This window comes from Macaca nemestrina, chromosome X, assembly GCF_043159975.1.
Source record: "Macaca nemestrina isolate mMacNem1 chromosome X, mMacNem.hap1, whole genome shotgun sequence".
NCBI lineage: Eukaryota > Metazoa > Chordata > Mammalia > Primates > Cercopithecidae > Macaca > Macaca nemestrina.
This window is the reverse complement of record NC_092145.1, coordinates 110103593-110126188: the sequence shown is the minus strand read 5'-3', so window position 1 is coordinate 110126188 and position 22596 is coordinate 110103593. Positions and strand designations below refer to the sequence as shown.

Below are 22596 nucleotides of genomic sequence, written 5' to 3'. Positions count from 1 at the left end.
GATCAATCAACCCTTTAAATGAAAATGTTCCTTAAAAAATTACACATTCTTTTCTTTCCTGATTTACTTTCAATACTTCAATCTCGAATTCAGTATTTTTCCCTCCCCTTTTCCCTAAACATTATTTGCCCACATTTGTCTACACTCCCTTGTTGTCACAATATACCAATTTTGTCAAAGCGAGGCACTTAACTGCCATCTGCTAGAAAATTGTCAAAATGAATATATACATCTATGGTGTCTACAATGTGAAAGGTGTCCCCTAAGACATGACACCCTCATGTGGTGCACAACCTGTACAACTTTATGTGGTCATCTTTCCCTGCAGCTATTCTAGAAAGGGCAGAAGTTTTCCTTTTCATTTAAAAGGAAAAGTTGTTCCTTCTGATTGGAAACAAGGTGGCTGTTAGGGTTTCCTGCTCTCTGATTGGAGACTTCATATTCTCTTCCCTGACCAGACCATTTCAAGCTCAGGGTGCTAATCTGATCAGAGGCATTGGTAAAACAAGTTAAGGCTTTTCCTGTAATTAGTAGAAAGCTATTTTAGATAAAACTTGGACTGCCAAAGGAACATCAGAGCTTAGCTGTTGCTTCTCAGTCCTCACAAAAAAAGAGAGAGCCTTGGAATTGTCCTACTGACACCTAGCTCCAAATTCAAGTGCCAGGTACAGGAGAAATTTGACACTAAGGTAATGAGTCAAGAGCTTTTCAGTCAAAGTGAAAAGCCGACCAGAAATAGATTAAATTCTGATTAACAGTTAAGATTAGTGAAAAGGTTACCAAATGGTACTTAGTTATTTGTTTAAACCTGCTCTCCATATAGTACATTTAAATGCAATATTCTTTAGTGTTATTATGCTGGAGTATTTTAATAAATGCGCATTTTGGATTTTTTTAAGAACTGGGTAGATAACTCATCATTCTCACTTTTATTAAAATTAACTATGTTCATGACCGAAGACTAGTAATTCAAGACCACACAATCAATATGGGCCTCCTCCTAGTACATATGATGCCTCTGTGTGAGTTAGAAAAATCTATAATCCTCTGGGAAGATATGAGGCAGTCCTGCTTACACTGCCTACTGGTAATGCAAAAGTTTGCACAGGGTGCTATGGGAACCCTAGGGGAAGGGTGTCTAGCCCAGATGGGATAGCAGTGAAGGCCTTCTGGATGAGACTGCTGAGCTGAGTTAATGGCACATCACTGGCTTCATTTAAGAGACATAAAAGCTAAGTCACAGAAAGATTAAGCAATTTACCCCATATTGCACCACCATCTTTGGAGTCCACCAAAGTAAAGTGACTCCCAATCTAAGAAAGAGTCCAAACTCTTCAACTTCTTGCTACAAGTTACCAAGGAGCAAAGATTTTTGTGAGAAAATTCCATACTGACATGCCTCACAGACACGAACATTGGCATATTAAAATGCAGGCACACCAAAATAACCCAATCCTGTAGCCTTTTAGGACAGCTCATTAACACCTATACCACAATCCTGGCAACCTTTAGTTCTTCATTTTGTGGTTGCTGCAGCTTGCTACAGGAAGATGCATTGTGTCCGCTCAAACTTCCTTGGACACCAACTTTAAGAGGCCTGAGTCATTCAAATCATTCCCCAAAGTCCTTCGACCACCAAAGGCAGCAAACATAATTAAAAATGTAATTAGAGTTTATTATAACTAGCATACATTTGTTCTAGGTCTGATTCACTCCTGCTTTGAACTGGCTTTGTCCTGTTTTTATTTGTGCTTAATTGTACTGTTTTATGTGCACTTAATTTTGTAAGATACTTCATATCTTTTCTGGATGCAGGCAGAGTGTAATTTCTAAATAAACAACAAACAATGGATTAAAGTTATGTAGAATTATCTCTTTTATGTGCTTCATGTACAGTTTATAGTACACTGAGGCCCCTTACAAATTCAGTGTGGATGGTATGTTTATGCCTGTTTTATAGGACTTGGAACAATTTTGCTGCTTTAAATGATTACAGAGGCTTACAGTTATATACTAGCCTTTACCACATATTTTTAGTTATATCTACAGTTTATTTGGTGTGGTGTCCTTGGTCAGGAACACAATCCCCAATAATAATAACGCCCTATAAGCAAAGACAGTGTACATTATGACAACCCACTTTATGAGATAGTTGTAACACATTCCAGGTTAGGAGGAGGGAAGAAAGAAACTTGAAAGAATGGCCATGTTTCCAAGAAAGTATGATCTACCTTCTGGAATATTACAGGCCAAATTTTAAACCCTGACTTCCTTCCTTCCTTCCTTCCTTCCTTCCTTCCTTCCTTCCTTCCTTCCTTCCTTCCTTCCTTCCTTCCTTCCTTCCTTCCTTCCTTCCTTCCTTCCTTCCTTCCTTCCTTCCTTCCTTCCTTCCTTCCTTCCTTCCTTCCTTCCTTCCTTCCTTCCTTCCTTCCTTCCTTCCTTCCTTCCTTCTTTCTTTCCTTCTTTCTTTCTTTCTTTTCTTTCTTTCCTTTCTTTCTTTCCTTTCTTTCTTTCCTTTCTTTCTTTCTTTCTTTCTTTTTCTTTCTTTCTTTCTTTCTTTTTCTTTCTTTCTCTTTCTTTCTTTCTCTCTCTCTTTCTTTCTTTCTTTCTTTCTTTCTTTCTTTCTTTCTTTCTTTCTTTCTTTCTTTCTTTCTTTCTTTCTTTCTTTCTTTTTTTTTTTTTTTTGTCCCATGTGTTCCTGCATCACCAGCCTCCTAGGAGCTAGTAATAAACAGGGAGCACAAACTCACTCTCCTATTAGCCTAAAATAAGCAATTGGGAAGCTAAGTTATTTACAAACCCATTTTAGCATAGAAGAGGACTAATAAAATACTGCATGTTTTATGTTAAATGTCTGACTTTCATTTATTATTTCATTGAGAAAAACATGAGATTCTACTGCTAAAAAGGTTTTAAAACCACCTGACTACCTGATCCCCAAAGGCTCTTTCCAGGACATTCTATGGTCTATAATAGTGAAGATAAAAGGCTTCACTGGATTTTCATCATGGTTTCTTACTTCCACTATAGAAAACACTGAAATGAAATAGGAAAAATGTCATGGAGAAAGCAGATGAGACTTTTGTAACTGTGTAATGTGGATAAAAGAGGGCCCAAAACAGTAGAAAAAGGACACTAGATAATATATTTATTTTCTCTCATTTTAGCTTTTGTAGTTTACATTGGAATTTGGCATACAAAGAAATTGAAAGCTGGATAGTTTTTAATTATATGCCCATCAGCCAACCCTGCACTTCAGCCATGTTATACTAATCAACAGCTCTTCAATGATTGCACAACATTAATCAGGTGATATACAAAATTCTGTCGGTTGCTTTTATTCATTTATTTTTCTGAGTCTACTTGCCAGGGAATCTGTTGCCTTTAAAATTTCAATAGGACTTGCCTCATCTACTTTACTTTTTTACAATATTCCAATCAGTACCCTATGATTCCCTGGCCCTGGCCTCACCTGCCCAATTCAAGTATAACCTCACTTCTGATACTTTTCACTGTCACTGCTTAATTTAATACCAGTTTTCTCTCTAGGTTTGAGGGGGATATATTGTTTCTACTTTCCTCAAACAATTTCTTCATTTTTTTCCCTAAACTTCTTACATCAAAGTGAATTTGCTATCAGGCAGTCTCTCATATCTGCACGTAATCCATCTCTGAAAATTTGCTGGATGATGAATTTTGAATTGTAGGAACCTTTGTTCCATTATTTAGGTTGGAAAAGCGATAATGCATTCCCACCACATCTAAAAGTCCCAATATTTCTTCAGATATTGTAAAACACTGTTAAATGCCCAAGTAACAATCCTCCAAATATGTATCATATTATAAAGCATTTAAAACACTAAGTACCTAATTATTGAACACTTAACAGACGAGCAGATACTTTGTGAGATAATACCCTGCTATCCTGGGTACAAAGTACTTCCCAACAAAAAACAACCTTTCAAGCTGTTTGAAATGTTACGTTTGTGTCCCATCATTAGAAAAAAAGGCAGAGAAATTCAAAAAGTTCAGTGCCAGTGAGGAATTGTGGAAAGGCAAAGGAAGGCTTTTTCAGGAATTTCTAGAAAGAGGACTCACAAGTACGAAGGAATATAATAAGAAAACCACGAAGAGAACCACTAATGGGTGTTTTGATTCCATGTGAAACCAAAGTGAAGCTCTCACATACAAACAAACAAACAAAAAACATGTCACCAAGTTAAGTAAATTAAAGCAGAGGAGACCATAACAATGTCAAAATTATCACTTTAATTAGTCTTAACAGTCAAAGAGAGTTAAGTAGAGGTGAGGTAGGGAAGAAAGGGACAGCAATATCCGAATTCTGGGTAAGAGAAAAGTTGTTTTACTCAAGCTCGGCAGGAGGGAAATTGTCACAGTAAGCATTAATTGAGGTTAGTGAGAAGGGTACCAACTTGTTAATTTTCTGAAATCAAGAATCTTGTTCTGCAGCTTCATTTACTGTCCTCTTTATTGTTTACGCTTAGCTGTTTTAATAAAGCTACATCATATTTTCCTCTATAGTGCAAGAGACATGCACAGTGATGTGAATAAACCATGAAATAATATGTTAAAGGTACATAATAAATGCAAGTGACACTTATCAAGGGAAAATTTAAAATCAAGTTTATTATAAAATGGAACTGAGAAACTGCTCTTAGAGTTGGGGTTCAGAGGACAGCACCACGACGCTGGAGCTAACTTGAGGACAGTGAGGACTCAACTGACAGAGCCCAGAGTTAACGAAAACTTTCTGGGTTTCAAGTCTCTTTACTGACAGCCAAAAGGAGCTTAACAATTTTTGCTCATCAGGTACCTTTCATTTCCTGCGTCAAGCTGCAAAATCCCAGAAGAGAACAGGTAGAAACATTTGCTGGGGGAGGAGGCAAATGAATGAACATCCAGGATTTAGTTCTGCAAGCCGTACTTTCATTCCCCTCTACTCCTGGAGGCAGGGAAAAGGCTCAGTCCTCAGACCCACTGCCTCTTGTTTCAGAAGAACACTGCAAAGCTCTGGGTGTGCGAGTGGGTGGGGAGCATTAAGCATATCCCTCAGTATCCTACAGGTGCTTGAGGGAAACAAGGGGTAAGAATCCCTGTTCACAGGGGCCAATATTTCCTTTACAGGCTCTTTAAAGCGAGAGGCTTAAACAATAAATGCCTATAATGCTTTGGAAGATGAAAATCTCTTAAGTGCTAGTGACCAGGCAAGATTCTGATCTTACTCAATAATGCATTACACTTCCCTTTTAAATTACTGATTCAACCTTGGTTGAGTTGTACACAGTTTATTAATTCTCTCAATTTTTGATCACACTTGGTTAATGAAAGCTGGATGAATTGAATATTCTATTTCCTTATAATTGTGGATAATGTTCTCATATATTCTTATTTCCCTTCTGGGTATGGCATACCCAGTTTAGCATAATGCTGCAACTTCTTGTTAAAGAGACAAAGCCATCACTAATATTTTTTTGGCATATAGTTAAAAGTGACTGAGAGATTTAGATTTTTTCCTTTTGGGAATTTAACAGTGGGAAGATAAGGTTGGTTTTGTTCTGGATCTCCTTCTCCAAGGCCAAGTCACAAAAGCTAGCTGGACAAATAACATCTAAGTGTCCAAAAAAATGCAGTAAGTAAATGTGAGATCAAACTGCATTTGCATATGGGAGCAACTGCAACAATTGTGTCTACATAAAATCTATACACTTATTGCTTCACACAGCAAATATGTCCCTGAAGGGTTGTGATTCAAGCATATGTTTATCAACCAGATCATATAGGAGTTTGACTAGATGAACTTTAAGCTAAAATCAACAAGTGTTTCCTAAATCCAAGGTAGAATAATGAACACGATCTAATAATTAAGCATGTGGGGCTGTGACTGGGGCAGGGTGAAGCCCGAGACACAATTGTGCATTCCCCAAAATCTTACTACAGAAGACAATCAGCAAATACTCAGAGAAAATAAATAAGAAATATAGCAAAATATTAGCAGTGACTATCTCTGAGTGGTGGGGTACTAGATGATTTTTATTTACTTTTTAGAAGCTTTCTCGATTTTCTACATTCTCTGAAATCAGCATGCATTCCTTTATTTTATTACATTGAATTTTAATTTAAGTAGAGGAATGCTGAGAGAATTGACTATTAATAGTGAATACCTTGGCAAAGCATCTGGTAAAACAAATAACCACCATCTGTATATTTGTTTTGGTAATTGAGTCTCTCATTTACCAGTTTTGCTTAAAGGAAGTCTCATCCATGTGATTTTGTTCACTGTAGAATCCTCAGTGCTTAGCACAATGCTAAACACATAGCACATAGAGAGCAGGTATCAGTTTACGTTTTTAAAGAAATAAATGAATTTTAAAATTTGGAAAACATTAATTGAGTCTTAGTCTCTGTTTATAAATATGACTTGCAAATTTTATGGATTTGTGAAAATCAAGCCCTTTTATCACCCTGCAGGAATAGACATCAAAGCCAGCACATAATGAGACATAATGGAGGATGGATCACCTCCATTATTGAGTTGGCTAAGAGTCCTTCCCTGTTAGGTAGGGGTGTCTGACTAATTGGTAGTTAATAGCAAGAGTGTCACTGCTTTTGAGTTTATCATCAATTCTTAATTCTCTGTAGTGTTAGATGGGAACAGTGACGCAGCTAATTCCCAAATCATTTGTTTGGTTTGGAAAAGAGGTATGATTTTTTTCCCCAGCAGGGTTGCCTCCTAATTCTTTTTCCCTTGGACAGTGCCTTTCTTGGGAGTGTCACCTACCTGGATGATGGGGAAGGTAACCAGAAAAAGACTGGGGCAGCGGGAAGCCAGCCTGGGATTAAAATGTATCATCCTTTAGCCTTAGTGCTGAATGTTAGGTTCACTAGTGCCATTTGAGAGGGATAGTACCTTTTCTTTGTACAACACTTCAGAGTCTGTGGAGCTGGTGGGAGAAGTGAGTGGTTTTTTGTTTGTTTGTTTGTTTGTTTGTTTTAGAGGTTTTTTTCTGTGTTTGCTTTTTCTTTTAAAAAATCTCAGGAAGAAAGTTCAATGGTGTTGGAGGGATTATGGCCAACTTGCCTTAGATTAGGAGGATTTCTTCCCTTTTCCTCAAATATTTTTTTCTCCTCTTGGATGTGGAGAGGAATAAAGTTCATTGATTTTAATAAAGTTGAAGGTATCTCCTCTTACAATGGAAGATTTTTTTCTTTAAAAATCTCCAGGGGAAAAGATTCATTGCTTTTGGTAGAGCATCTCTCTTTAGGTCTGAAGGATTTCCATTAAAAAATAGGTTTTGTGGAGAGGACCTACAAGGGCAACTTGTTTTAATGAGGCTCGGGAGCCCTCCCTAGTAGGATTTTTCTTTCTGTCCTTTTCTTTAAAAGAAACAGTTTATTGGGAAAAATTAGAATGGGGGACATTTCTCCTGGAAAGATTTTCTTTTCCTTTCCTTGTTTCCTTTTTTTGTTTTTTTTTTTTTGTTTTTGTTTGTTTGTTTGTTTGCTTTTTTTTTTTTAATAAAACAGTGAAGGCTGAAAGATAAATAAGGTCTCTGGGATAGGGTGACATTGGGCACATCCCCACACCCCCCCCGTTTCCCCCCCCACACACACATTCCCCACCTTGAAGAAGCTTGAGAAAGAGATTTTGCGGGTTTTTTTTTTTTTCCTTATTGTGGGGGATGGAGAGGATAGTCATCAGGAATAATATGCAATGTCTGCAGTAAGGTGGTGGTGCATTTTCCTGGAGAGAATTTCTTCCTTTGATCCTTTAAAAAATAATCCCTTTGTTAATTTTCTTCTTCCTATTTTTCTCACCCCACCTTCTCTACCTCCTTCACTCTATCCTAGCTAGCCCTTTTCCCCTTCCCTTCAAATTTCCCCATCCTCCTTCTTTCTCTCTATCCCTCTCCTTTCCTCCCTCTCCCCTCTTTCTTTTTCCCTCTATCCCTCTCCTCCCTTCTCTCCCCCTCTTTCTTTTTCCCTCTCCCTCTCCCCTTTGTCTCTCTCTCTCTGGCTCCCTCCCTTCCTCTCTCTCTCTCTCTCTCTCCCTCTTTTTTCCTCTCCGTATCTCAGTCTCTCCCTACCCGCTCCTACCTTCCTCTCCCTTCTCCCTGTCCGGCTTTCTCCCTCCCTCCCTTCTTCCCTCCTCCCTCCCTTCTTCCCTCCTCCCTCCCTCCTTCCCTCCCTCTGTTTCTCTCTCTCATTCTCCCTTCTCTTCCTTCTTTCTCCCTCTCTCCTTCTCTTTGTTTCTTTTTTGTTTTCAGAAAAAATATTCCAGGACTTTGGTGAGTTTGGGGGCATCTTCATTCCCTTAAGAAAAATATTTCTGTTTAAAATATACTGTTCATGATCTTCTCTCCCCCGCCCCCCATAATTCTAAACGTATTTGCTTGTTTTGAGAAAAAAAGGGGTTTTGTTGAGGCTGAGAATACTTTTGTTTAAGAGGACTTTCTTGGCTTTGTGTTTCTCCCCTACCTATCTTTTCTATTTATTCTCAAATTACAAAAATTCTATATTAAGAATAAAGCTTTTGGTAAATTATACAAACATATTAAATTATCACATGTACCCTGAAAATATGTATGTCTAGTATGCATCAGTTAAAAATTAATTAAAAATAAATAAATAAAATAAAAAGAATGAAGTTTTTGGGTGAATTTTTGTCAACTCCCATTAGAAGGATTTTTTTTTTTCTTCTTTTAAAAAAATCGTTTTTTTTTTCTTGGTTGTGTTTTGACAGAAAAATTCATGGGTCTTTGTAACACTGAAGTACTTCCTCTCTTTAAGAGGATTTTGTTTTTGTTTCATTAATAATATCCTCTTCACCAACACATATAACTTTCCATTCTTAATTTTATTTTAAATCTTAAAAAAACTGTATTTTAAGAATAAGGTTTATGTTCTTTAGTCATGGAGGAGTGGTATTTCTCTTGTCCCTCCCCTCCCCGTCCCCCCACCCTTCTTGGAATTAAAAATTCAGGAGATTTGGTATAATCAGGGACCTATCCTTTAATATTTATTTCTTTTTTTTAAATTAAAATGTGTGTATCTAGAGGGGAGGATTCATAAATTTCATTAACTTTTATGATTTTTGAGAATATCTGCACTTAAAAGGATTTCCTGTTTTGCTTGTTTTCCTTAATTTTTTTTTTTTAATTGAAGGGGTGGCAAATAAAGGTTATTATCCTTGGTGAGGTTAAAGATCCTTTAAGAGGATCTCCCTTTCTTTTAGTTCATTTTTTCAATTTTGTTTGTTTTTTGTTTTGGGGAGAATACTAGGTCTCTTATCTTGTGGTTAGAGGGATGGTATCTTTCTTTTAATTATTTTTTAAAATTGAGATGTAATTTACATACCATAAAATTCATCATCTCAACATACAATTCTGTGGGTTTTAGTGTATCCACAAGGTTGTGCACTCAACACCATTCTCTGATTCTAGAACATTTTAATCACCCTCAAAAGAAGCCCTGTACTCTTTAGCCATCATTCCCTTTTCCACCTCCCATATTGCCCCACTCATTTCCTTTCCATCTCTAAGGATTTGCCTGTTCTGCACATTTTATGTAATTGGGAAAAATAATGTCAGGAAGCTTTGATGAGGTTGGTGGACCTTCCCTCTATTTTTGCCCCCTTAATTTTCTCAAGAGATTGAGCATGAGCCAGAAGTCAAATAAAGTTTATAAATTTCATGAATATTTTGAGGCTAGAAATACTGTTTAACTTACGATGATTTCTCGTTTTTCATTTTAAAATTTTTCTTTGGGGGATATCAGTTTCATGGGCTTTGATGAGGGTGAGGAGAATTTCCTTTTAGAAGCTCTTTCTTTTTTTTTTTTCCTTAAAATAATTTTCAGAGGAGGGGTAAGTTTCATTATCTGGGGTCACTGTCCCTTTCTTTTCCTTTTTAAAATTCATAAATTTGTTTTTATTATTTTGAGAATAAGATCTATTTGCTTTGGTGAGGGTGGGGCATCTCCCTTTAGAATGGCTGCTTGCTTGCTTGCTTTTTTTTTTTCCTTTAAAATTATTTTTTTTCCACTGAAAGAATTACAGTGGGTGGGCTTTGGAAAGGTCGGGCACCCTATCCTTAGCAGGATTTCAATTTATTTCCTTTACAAAACACACACACACAAACAAAAAAGGTCTTTGTGAGTAATCGGGTCAGGGTCTCTGCCTCTTCTCCTGTCTTCTCAGGCTCCCCTTCTATGCTGGCCCCCTCTGGGAGCATCAGAAGAGGAGCAGCAACCACTGCTTTGGAAAAAATATCAGAGCTGATGAAATGTCAGCTAAAAGACTGTTCTTAGACAAATGAGGATCCTATGTATCACAAAAGGCCATATGTTAGATTTTGTAAAAAAAAAACTACAATAGAAAATTCAGTCATTACATCCTATAAGCTGTCAAATTTTATTTTTGTCCTCCCCCACCTGCTGCCTTGTTCAAGGAAATAAAAGGGTTAATAATGCAGAGGAAAGCACTCTGCAAACTGTAAAGTGCCATAGGAGCAGAAGGAATTATAGAATCCTTATTAGAATACCCCTGAATGGTTTCCTGGTTTCTATGGATTTTTTTTTTTTTTTTTTTTTTTTTTTGCCTTTCCTTGGAGGCACTTTCCCTTTGGGCTGCAGATCTGCAGAATCCCTAGTTGGAGATTTTAATAAATGCATAAGAATTGTACTCTGAGAAACTAAAGACCACTGACCAATACTTCATTATCTTTTCTAGAACATCCTGTAGTGACTGCTTAGGAACTATTAGAATATACCAAATAAATCAGATGGTATCATCAAAACTTGGCAAGGAGGGGGCAAAAACTGAAGAGAAAAGAAAATAATTTCATTCTGACCTTCAACAGGTTAAACATTTGAATCTATAATCCCAAAGCTGTTTACAGTCACTGCAGATACTCTGTTCACTTAGGAAAAAATTTATTATCCCCTGAAGCTAACAATATCATTATTAGTCTGCTGCTGGTGGGACTGCATGGGATAAGGGCACTTTCCAAGCCATTAAAAAAATTGTTAGTAATTTGCTTCTTAATTATAGTTCCAATAACCACTCTGAAAATGGAAAGATTGACTGTATTTCCTTAAGGGCTATATATTCCATGCCATTTAAATAAGCACTTACTTCTCACTCTGAAACCAATGAGAATAATTTTTATTCATTCACAGCAGCAGCCAACACATTGCTGGAAATAGATAGGTTTCAAGCTTCAGCAAGTGTTTATTAAGCAAAACCAAGGAGGGCTGCATTGAACTAGGCACTGAGAAAGGCCACCCCTATTTTTGAGAAGCTCAGAAATCACTAAAATATTCTGATAGGAATCACCAGATATCATATAAACAAATGCTTGCTATTTTGCAAGAAAATGTACAAAAATACCAGTTTTGTACATAAAAACTGTCCTGATATGGTTTGAGGATAATGGTTATTACTGTGCAGTCATCAGGAGGGATACACAGACCCCTTTTATCTCCCCCAAAAGCCATAAAAGTGTATTTCCCCCCAGATTTTCATCAATCACTTGTATGATGTGATTTTAATTTCATAGACGGTCGAAACCCAATGAATAAACAAAATTTTGTCTTTCTTCAAGCATAGCTGATGGGAGAGAAAGAAACATGGTCTACTTCATATAAGCCCCATCCCTCCCGGGAAGAAAGTTATAGCGTTGCTAAAGAACCAATTCACACATCCTTACTTACACTTGCTGCCACCAGGTGGGAGACCCATGGCTCATTTCCTGGGAATTGAAACATTTTAGAAAGAAAAGAAATAGACATGTTTGGTTCACAGACTGACTGTGTTATCCTGGTAGCTATTTGGAAAGAAAACATGAGCCACCTTTTCTCAGTCTCTACCCTCATGCTTGGCATAGAATTGCAGGTTCTGAAACGTTCCTGAAATCCCAAAAGAGGGCAGACTACAAGGCTGGAAAATGTTTTTTTTGCTACAATACCAGTCAACAAAATTATCTGGGAGAAACTTGTAGTCACATTCAAACACTTGGTTTTGCTCATTTCATCCTTTGAGTTATCAGGATAGCTTCATGCTTGCTATGGAGGATTTCATTGCATGATGAGACCTGTATTTTGTTTTGTTCCCTGACATTTTGTGCACGTATGTATAGTATGTGCGTGTGTGTGTCAGGGGTGTGTGCACGCCTATGCATGTTGCATAGCTGTTTCCCCCCAAGCTTGCCTTGAGGAGGCAGTGTTTGAAAACAACATCACCCCAGCTAAGATGACAACTTGTTTGCCTTGAATGTTAAGGTACAAGCCAGCTGGTTGCAGGTGCCATTTGTCTGAGGAAGATGCAGGAGAGAATGATCCTATCACTGAAGATCAGATGTTTCCAGCTGCACCAGAGAGCAACTGCATAGCAACATTGAGGGTGTTGTAAAAGGGTTTGGCTCCAAGCAATTTAATTTGAGCACGTACCCAGATCCTTTGCATCCTTCAAAATTCTCCAGAGCCACTGATCAGTTAATCTGCATGGCCTTCTTAACGGATGGTCGTGGCTCTTAACCCCATTCTACAGATAAGTGATTCAAACAATATCTGGCTCTACTAAGGGCAAAGTCAAACCCCTGGGATCCTGGTCTCCTGCCAGTGTTGCCAAATGTCCGTGAGTCAGCTAGCCAGCATGTCTGAGTGGGCACTATGTAGAGGAAACTAATCTGATTCCCCTTACCTTAATCCTCCTCATCTGTCTGGCAACAACATTTTCCTGTCAAACAGGTAGGAGATGCTTTCGCATAGGAGCAGGGGATGCTTTTCACTGGGGGAAGGGTCCTGGTCTCCAGTCAGCCTTCCAGAGGCCAAAGAGGAGATGCATTCGCTGGGTATTACGTCCCCACGTGTCAGTTTCACAGCCATGTTCCCAAAATTTCGCTTAAGATGGCCACAGGTCAGGTGATTCCTGCTTGTCTTTTTCCCACCAGCTTAATGCAAACTCTTCCAAAAAGACGAGAGCAATCACCCGGTGGGGGTGAGCTCCCAAATCTAGCCACCCCAACTTTGCCCTTCTTAAGATCACTTCAGGAAAGGGTATTTTCAGGAAAGGGAGGGATACACCCCCTGGTGTGAGAGCTAGGGTGTTGGACTTTTAAAAAAATTGTCAGTCTCCCACCGTCCTGTTTCATTTATTTATTTTTAAACCTCTGCACTTTCTTTTCTCTGTGAAACTTTTCATTTTAGCCGTCTTTTTCAGTTGTTCGTCATTGCAGATATTTTGCAAACTCAAGCCTCCCTACTAAGAACTCAGGAAGCAACGAGCGCTTCTATTTCGTGATGCCAACCTCTGCCCCCTCCCCTCCTGCATTCTACATTCTATAAGTATGCGGTCCACAGCAGAAGGGTTCCTTATGGTCTGCTAGGCAGCAGGATGGACCGGTATTGTTCGTGTGTTGTGTTATTCGTTTGTGTGCGCGTGCGCGCGCGCGTGTGTGTGTGTGTGTGTGTGTGTGTGTGTGAATGCGCGCGTGTGTGTATGTTTTCCTGCAGGGGAAGCTAAATTGAGGTGTGTGTGTGCATTATCATGGTTTTCACAGTTTTGTGGAACGAAGTTTAGGGGAACGGAAGAGTAGGGAGAGTGCAGAGAAAGCAGGAAAGACAGGCATACTCGCGCTGAAGAGCAGACGGGGTTTCAGGGTCCAAGGCAAACACGAAAACCTTTTTCCTCCCTACTCCCCCTGGGCGAGTGCCGGAGGATTCTCCACTCATCTTTTCCCGGCCAAGTGTAACGATTTAGAAGGCGTCGCGGTAGACTGGTAGAGATGAAGGTTCCCCTTCACACGTTCTGCAATCCCATCTCCTATTTTCGTGTCTCTAAACGAGGACTCCTGTACCATTCCAGCTGGCCCTGGTGCGGGATGCCAGTTGCCCCGTTTGTGACGCTGCGCATCATTGTATCACTGCGTTTGCACCTACCTGCTGGGAAATCCTGCAGACAGATGGAATGGTGGCTTCGACACACGCATGCTCTCCCCCTCCTCCCGGAGAACCCTGCCCTTCCCCTGCAGTGCGCGTGGGCGCCGCCCATCCCCTAGTCCCCACCGGGAGTACCGGCTCACAGCAGCCGGCAGAGGCGCCGGGCACCTCCCTGGAGCGCCGCCAGTTGCGCCCAGCTGAGGAGCCCCCTCCCCAGTGGAAGGGAGGGGGGCCAAGCAGGCGGCGGCTCCGCAGCTTGGGCCTCTGCGGCAGTGACCGCGGCTAAGAGGTGTGTCCCACCGCCCCCACTCAATCCCTCCGCTATGTACTTGGGGCCAGCCTTAAACACTTCTCCAGGTCTCTTGCGCTCCTCGAGGGTATCTTCATCTTCTCTTTCAAGACTCACCGCACTGTCGCTTCTCCTCACGGGGAAAACTGCTCCCACCCCCCTGCTGTCACCCCCGTTTCTAGCCCCAAACAGCCCATTCTCGATTCCCACATGTTGCTTCCCGCCTCCCAACCCCTTCCCATTCCCTCGGGTTCCCCAATCCCTGCATCTTTCTCAGCATCTTGGCCAGCCAGTGCCAGACAAGCGGGATGCAAGGGGTACCCGGAGTCCCGCGGGCTCCATAGCCATCTGACTTCGCCTTGCTTCTTTTCCGCGCTCCAGGGGGTCTTTTGCTTACCTTTATTCTGGACCACGACATTGGCGTTCTGGGCGATGGCAATGGCGATGGCGAGGTCTTTAGACCCCTCTCTTGAATGTCCACCGGACATTGCAATAGACATGGTGCTGGACTTGGACGGGACTCTGGAGGCGCCTCAGGGCAGAACTCTGGGGCCAGCTCTGTCACAGGTTCTGGGGTCGGCTCTGGGGCCGCCTCTGGGGCAACTTCTGGAGTCAGCTCTGGGGCCTGCTCTGGGACCGACTCTGGGGCAGGTTCTGGAGTCGGCTCTGGGGCAGGCTCTATGGCAGGTTCTGGGGCCGGTTCTGGGGCCGGCTCTGTGGCAGGTTCTGGGGCCGGCTCTGTGGCAGGTTCTGGCGCCGGCTCTGTGGCTGGTTCTGGGGTCGGTTCTGTGTACAGTTCTGTGGCTGGTTCTGAGGTCGCCTCCGGACAGGGTCCTGGAGCAGGCTCTGGACAGGGCTCTGGTACGGGTTCTGGCGAAGGCTCGGAGAGCAGTGGTGGAGCCGGCGGCGGAGCCGGTGGTGGTGGCGGCGGCGGCCAAGGCGGCGGAGGCTCTGAAGACTCAGCGGGCTGCTCTCCATCCTGAGGCGGGGCAGTGCCCTGGGCCGCGGCAGCTCCGCGGTCCATGTCCGCACACCGCCTCAGGTCTGGGCAGCCTGCGTCCCTAAGCCTGGAGGGCTAAAGTACCCTCGGGCGCCCCGCCCACTCCAGTCTGGCAGCCCCTCGCAGGGTGCCAAACTTTCCCCCATCCCACTCCATGGCTGGCTGGGCTCTGAGGTCTAACCCGTAGGCGCTCAGCGTCTCCCTGTGCTGGAACACGCCCCTCAGTGAGCGCACACCTCTTCGTAAGCAGCCACGGGTCCGATGGGCGGGAAGCAGAGGGGCTTGCGAACGCGGACTGGGCAGAGTGCTTGATGACTTCCTAGCGACGCGCGGGAGGGGAGGGGAGAGACAAAAAGGGGAGGGGGAGTGGAGCGGCGTGGAGGTTGGGGGGCGGGTTGGAGCCTGGCCGTGTTTAACCCTTTAGTAACACAAATGAAGAGAAAAAAAAAAAAAAAAAAGCCAGAGGCGAAGTTGAGGGTCTTTGCAATTCCCCAACCACTTAGCCATGAGCTGCTGCTCAGAACAGCTTCCATCCTGTGTCTGCTCTCTCCCTCAGCAGCAGGTGAGCTTAGCCTCGGACCAACCTCTTGCCCCCCATCTCCAAGCCTCGATGGGCAAGTAATACTTTTTATCTAAACCTGGAAAAGAAATTAAGCGGCATGGTGTGTGTGTGTGTGTGTGTGTGTGTGTGTGTGTGTGTGGTGGCGGGGGTGGGGGTGTTCAGCCTCCTTTGAAGTACAATTTGCCCCCCTTCGGTTTTTGCGTTTCTGAGCTTTGCCAGATCCAAGCGGTTTGCTGTTGGGTACAGAGTTTGAGGTGATTCAGGAAAGGAGTGTGATGAGGGAGGCTGGAGCCCCGGCGTTCCGCAGCCTACAGCCTCCCCGAGAGCAAGGCGAGAGTGCCCCGGCAGCAGCAGCTGTGCTAGCGCTCGGGAGCTGAGGCTACTCTGGTCTCCGCAGCTATCTGGGCATCTGTCTGACTCGCCTATGCCACAGGAGCCTGCCTTGTGCTTTTAGCTGGATTTCCCAGCCACCGGCAGGAGTTGTTTTTTTTTTCCCCCCCAAACTTGTTAACGCGCGCGCGCGCGCGCGCGCGCGTGTGTGCGTGTGCGTGTGTGTGTGTGTGTGTGTCTTGGGCTGGGGAAATTCACTGCAACACCCACACCTTTTTCACCTCCTGAAGCAGTCTGACATTAGAGATGGGAGATTCTGTTGCGAAGAGAACGGCTGATGCCTAGCGCAGCACCTTTCCCACCACATCGGGAGACTTTAGAAGCTCTTTCTGTTATAGTCACCTACACATGCATACAAACCATCATCTTAGTCAGACCTAGACTTGAGACGCCAATATCTTGCCAATTGTAATTAAAATTTGAGAAGACTACCCGTTAAGCCACAGCTGGGTGGGGGGATCGGACGGGGGAGAAACACCTGTAAGCCTGATTTGAAATATGAGAAGTGAGTTTATCTCCCATACACATAATGCTGCAGTTGTGGGTAGCAGCCCTCTTTCTGCAGCCCCTTCTCTAGCCATCTACTCCCAGACCATATCCTCCACCATTCCCTCTTCTTTTGCCAATGGACTCTGACCTAGCCAGAATTTTCTGGAATCTGCAGCATCTTTCTGTTACCTACACTATGTCTCAGCAATAAATAATACCACAAGAGCACAGTCTCACCTAACTCCCTCCAAAAACCAGAATCTCTGGTGAGGTCTGCATTTCCCAGATCCTTGCTGCAGCATCACAGCCTAAGCCTACCTTTGCAGAGATATGTTACACTGCTTGGCAGCTACTAAGATAGTGCAGGGACGGTCCTTAAACTCTGGGGATGGGAAGACCAGGAGAGGTGAGCCCTATCCATTCCCTCATATGGTAGTCCTCCTTCCAGTAAGTTCACCTTAGGGGCCCACTCTCTTCACCCTCTTTGGGCTTGTTCTCCTTTCCCCTATCCCACACCTCAAGTAGCCAAGCTGCCTTTAACCTTAAGAGTTCAGGACTGAAATATACAGGTGCCAGAGCTCATTATCGGATCTGGCTCATAAAAGTGCCAGAACTGACCAACCAGTAAGCCCAGGATTGGAGATCACTTCTCCGGCTCTCACACCTTAATGAAATCCCTGTCCTTAGAAGGAGCAGATATCCCACATTTAAATTTTGCTTTTTACTAAACCTGACATGTAGCTAGATGGGCTGAAGGCTGAGCAGTCACAGAGTAAGATGGCCTGTTTGGTTACAGATGGCCTCTTGGGGTTTGGCATAGACAGTGTATTGTCAAGCGGTATACCATCAGGGGATAACTTGGAGTTACTGTTTTATATATGTTTATTGAAACTCTTGTCTATAATTCTACACTGAATTATAATGAGGCCAACATTTATGATGTAGACTCTTGCTACAAGGTCATTTTGAGGTTGAATGCTAAAATAGTTGTTTGTACATGGCTTTTGCTCCATTAGGGTAGGTTACTGGAGATATGCTGCCTGAACTACATTATGATTAGTTTTGAAGGTTTTAGAAAATTATTTTTCAGCACATCATTAGCTATCTTATTGCTTCATATCATAGTAAGGGTTTTTGTGTGTGGGGAGGGGGCAGGGGAGTTCCTTAGCCCAGTATTGAATACCATGCTTTACATTGGAGGTAGGGTAGAGGGATGGCCAAAATGGTTTATTGGTACCTGGTTTGGGGAGGCACCTTTGCTGTAACTAAGCTACACCTTCCTCTTTCCCATAACCTGATGGTTTCTTAATAAAGTTTTGCTTAGATGCTTCTGTATTTTCCTCACAACCTAACCCAGGGCTTGAGGTCATAGTCAGGATTCAGGAAATGTCTGTTAAGTAGATGATTAATTGTAGGTTACTGGTTAGGATGTATTTTTCTGCATTGTAGCAGTATTTGATATTTCAAATGATTAATGATCTCCTAAGAGGCTCTCTTTTAATTAAACAATACTGATTTTTAAAAAGGCCAAGAGGTACATAAGAATTTATTTAACCAGACATTTATGGAATGATGACCATATCCACAAAGGCTTGGATGAACATGGTTCTGGACGTCCCAGGGCAGAAATGGTCCTTAGCCTGGGACTTTTGGGCATGTTATATAAGTTACCTGATTGGACTGGATGAAGGATCGATCAGTACAGTAGACTCATATCTTTTGAATATGCGATGCACTACCTCACCCAACTGCCAGCATTTACTCTGATTCTACCCAAAATAAAGTTTATCCAAGCCAGCATGGAGCTCCTTCAGTTTCAGCCATGCTCAGAGTTCTGGAGAGGCAAAGGAGAGAAAAGCTGAGAAATGTGACAAAATTAAAGCTCTTCTCCCTTCTTGTTTTCATTTCATTTTCATTATTGAATGAGAGAGTGGCACTGTACTGCTAGAGTGGAGACCTTTCCCCCCTTGATCAGTAGCTTTAAATTCCCTAAGTCCTCCCTTTTAGAGCAATTTGGGAAGAAATCAGTGTCTCTCCCGAGTCTTAGCAGCTGCCAACCTCTCCTACTGTACTACCTCGGGATGTGCCAAGCCAAAATAGCAACCTTTATAATAATCTACTAAATAAAATAAGGAGATGGGATGAAGAACAGACAGCATTTATGGAGAATGTAGAGGATTCAGACAATTAATTTAGCTGGGATTAAAATGCAAACTTGTTAACCTTTACTCACTGTAGTCTCCTAGGATTAATTGATATAGGATTGGAGAGTTAAAAAGTTAATACCTTGCATTTGTATAATGCCTTTTGATTTCTAAAGTAGTTTCACATACATTATCTCACTTCAGCCTCACAACAAATGTGTGAGGCAAGCAAATTCGGACTTCCATCACATACCCCTGCCCTTTACCCTTTAACAGATGAGAAAACACAAGTCCAGTGAGATTAAGTGCCATGTCTTAGGTCACAGAGATAATTAGTGGTGAAACAGACATTTAGAACTTGTGTCACTCAATTCCCAGCTGAGGGAGACCAGAGCACAATACTGAGGGCTGTGAGCTGGGTGCTGTGAGACAGGGTTTGTGTAAATCCTCTCCATAGTAGAGTGGGAAGGCTGCCTTAATGCCTGTTTCTTTCTTGGGCCTGTCAAAGGAGTGGAGACTCTTCCATTTTTACCTTGATGTTTCTCAGCTCTCACTCTTTCTGGATAGCAGTTAATGATCTGTAACCAAGCTCACTATAGAAGGTCCCTGTTTAGAGGAACATTTGTGAATATGTATGTAATATAATAATTCAACCGGGGTATACTCATTTTATTGGTTCTGTTTTTATGTTTTCTTGAAGTGAAGCACTCCACAGTTAAGACATATTTACTGCCAGTCTGTGGTGTATACAGCCCTATTAGGTGTCCTGGGGAAGGAGAAAGGGCAGAAATATTAGACATCATCCTTCCCACAACAATTATTCGAGCTTGGTGGTCAAGATAAGCCAAATACAGGCAAAAAGCAATCCGAACACAGACACCAGTTTATGATCATGACACCATACTTTGTACCTTTCTGGGGGGCTGGGGGTGGGTGGGGACTAAGTGTGACAGAGCGGAAAGGAAATTGCAAGGGGAGTCAGGAAATCTGGCTTCATATTAAGGTTCTACCACTAAACTCTCAACATGACCTTATACAGATCATTTAATATCTTTGGGACTTAAGTTTTCTCCTATGAAAAATGGAGGTGGGAATAAAGTTGAACTTGATCATCTAGCTCTAAAGTCTGTTTTAGCACAAAATATCAGGAATCCTGTGAGTGAATCACGGACAGCTTTTTGTAAGGGGACAGATCTTGAAATGGGTCTTGAATGATGCAATTAACATAGATTAGCAAAGAGGAAGTGGAAAGGCATTGCAGACAAGGAGAGAAGCAAAGATAGAAACCTGGTGGCGAGAATGAGCCAGGCTGGTTGAGATAGAGGGACCATACCAATGACTGATGAGAGATGAGATTAGAGTGAAGCGGTGTTTGGTTTTCTGTTCTTGTGATAGTTTGCTGAGAATGATGGTTTCCAACTGCAGCCATGTCCCTACAAAGGACACAAATTCATCCTTTTTTATGGCTGCATAGTATTCCATGGTGTATATGTGCCACATTTTCTTAATCCAGTCTGTCACTGATGGACATTTGGGTTGATTCCAAGTCCGCATGTTCTCACTCATAGGTGGGAACTGAACAATGAGATCACTTGGACTCGGGAAGGGGAACATCACACACTGGGGCCTATCATGGGGAGGGGGGAGGGGGGAGGGATTGCATTGGGAGTTATACCTGATGTAAATGACGAGTTGATGGGTGCTGACAAGTTGATGGGTGCAGCACGCCAACATGGCACAAGTATACATATGTAACAAACCTGCACGTTATCCACATGTACCCTAGAACTTAAAGTATAATAAAAAATAAATAAATAAAAATAAAAAAAAAATAAAGAACTCAGGCTCTGGATTTAAAATGACCTGGATTCAAATCCTACACAATTTGCTAGCTCTGTGACCTTGAACAAATTACTTATCTTCTCTCAGCCTCAATTTCTTACAACAGTTAGCTAACAGAGAAATTATGTAGAGTAACTAACATTGTGTTACATAACACACAGTCAAAACTGTAAACAATGAAGAGTAATGGTACAAATATCTAAACAAATCTGACACGTTTTTAGGTAAAAATATAAATTCTGAAAGTAAAAAAGCCTCATAATCTCATTAATTTAAAATATATGTGGGGCCAATAAACACATAAAAAGATGTTCCACATCATTAGTTATCAGGGAAATGCAAATCAAAACCACGAGATATTACCTCACATCTACTAGGATGGCTACAATCAAAGAAATAGATAATAACAGTGTTGATGAAGGTGTGGAGAAACTGAACGCCATACACTGCTGGTGAGAATGTGAAATGGAGCAGCTGCTTCAGAAAACAGTTTGGCATTTCCTCAAATGCTTAAACACAGAGTTACCATATAATCCACCAGTTCTACTCCTAGCTATATATGCATGAGAATTAAAAACAGTTATTCAAAAATTTGTATGCAAATGTTCATAAAAGCATTATTCATAATAGGCAAAGGTGGAAACAATCTAAACGTTCATCAACTGATGACTGGACACATAAAATGGGGTCTATCCATACAGTGAATATCATTAAGACATAAAAGGGAATAAAAAGTAGTGATACATAGAACATGATGAACCTTGAAGACATCATGCTAAGTGAAAGAAGTCAGTCACAAAGAACCACATATTGTGTAATTCAATTTATATGAAATGTTCAGAATAGGAAAATCTATAGAGACAGAAAGCACATTAGTGGTTGCTAGGGACAAAGTGAATGGAGATGGTATGGTGGTGACAGCTAAGGGATGTGGGGTTTCCTTTGAGGGTAACACAAATGTTCCAAAATTATTCTGATGAATGTACAACTCTGTGAATATACTAAAAGTCACTGAATTGTATACTTCAAATGGGTGAATCACAAGGTACATGAATTAAATTTCAGTAAAGGTGTTTTTAAAATAAATACATGTAATATATATTTGCATAATAAAAAATATAGTATAAAAAAAGAGATTAGAGTGAAGCAAGTGGTAGGGAGAAAGGGGGATGTAAAAGGTTTTCAACATCAGATTGAAGAGTTGGAAGATTTGGTTTTAAAGGTAATGGGAACAATGCAGGCTGTTTGAATATAGGTGTACGTGGTAAAACTAACCAGTGAGAAAAAAATTGTCCTTGACTGTGTATTTGGTTCTGGAAGCATCTACAAATCTATTTTGTTCCCCTTGAGCTGATATCCAATTAATTTGAGGTAATTTGTAAAATCATGATTCTTTCTTTATTTTTACTGCAACCTCTAGTTTTGGGTCTGCATTGCCAAGGCTGCTGGCCCAACTGGCTTAACCACCTGCCTATACATTTGGATTTAGTCCATAATGGGTCGTTTGGCTTCCATGGACTCAACATGCTAATAGGATTTCTAATTTAAAATTCTAACTGATGATGAATGACCAGGGGATGAGAGAAAGGTCTTTGTAGGCAGGCAGGAGTGGGATGGTTGTGGACCTGAAAGCAGATTCGAAGATTGAAAATAGTTTGAAGGAAGATAAGAAAAAAATGAATCTTTGCAGAATCTTTAACTCACTGTGGCTTAGATATGGGGGAAAGCTGATGAGAAACAGCCATCCAGTCTAACCTGCCAAGGATCTAAACTCAGCTTGTATTAATAAGAGAAAACAGATTGCTCTAATGGCATAGAGAAAAACGTGGTGGAAATTGGTGTGGCAGATCACAGGTGTGTGTGGGGGGAGCTGAGGGAGAGAATATAGAGCTGATAGTGTCCCTTAGGTGATGGTGTTTAGAAA

At 41.6% G+C, this 22596-nt stretch overlaps 1 protein-coding gene across 1 annotated transcript in view; it reads right to left on the bottom strand.

The window, feature by feature from the left end:
- LOC105493945 (diacylglycerol kinase kappa) overlaps positions 1 to 15505 on the bottom strand; it is a 107061-nt gene extending 91556 nt beyond the window's left edge. Inside the window, exon 1 of the mRNA XM_011761990.3 lies at positions 14643 to 15505. Within this exon, the coding sequence (XP_011760292.2) occupies positions 14643 to 15269 (627 nt within the window). The 5' untranslated portion in view covers positions 15270 to 15505. The remainder of the gene's footprint in view (positions 1 to 14642) is intronic.
- Positions 15506 to 22596: the final 7091 nt, after the last annotated feature.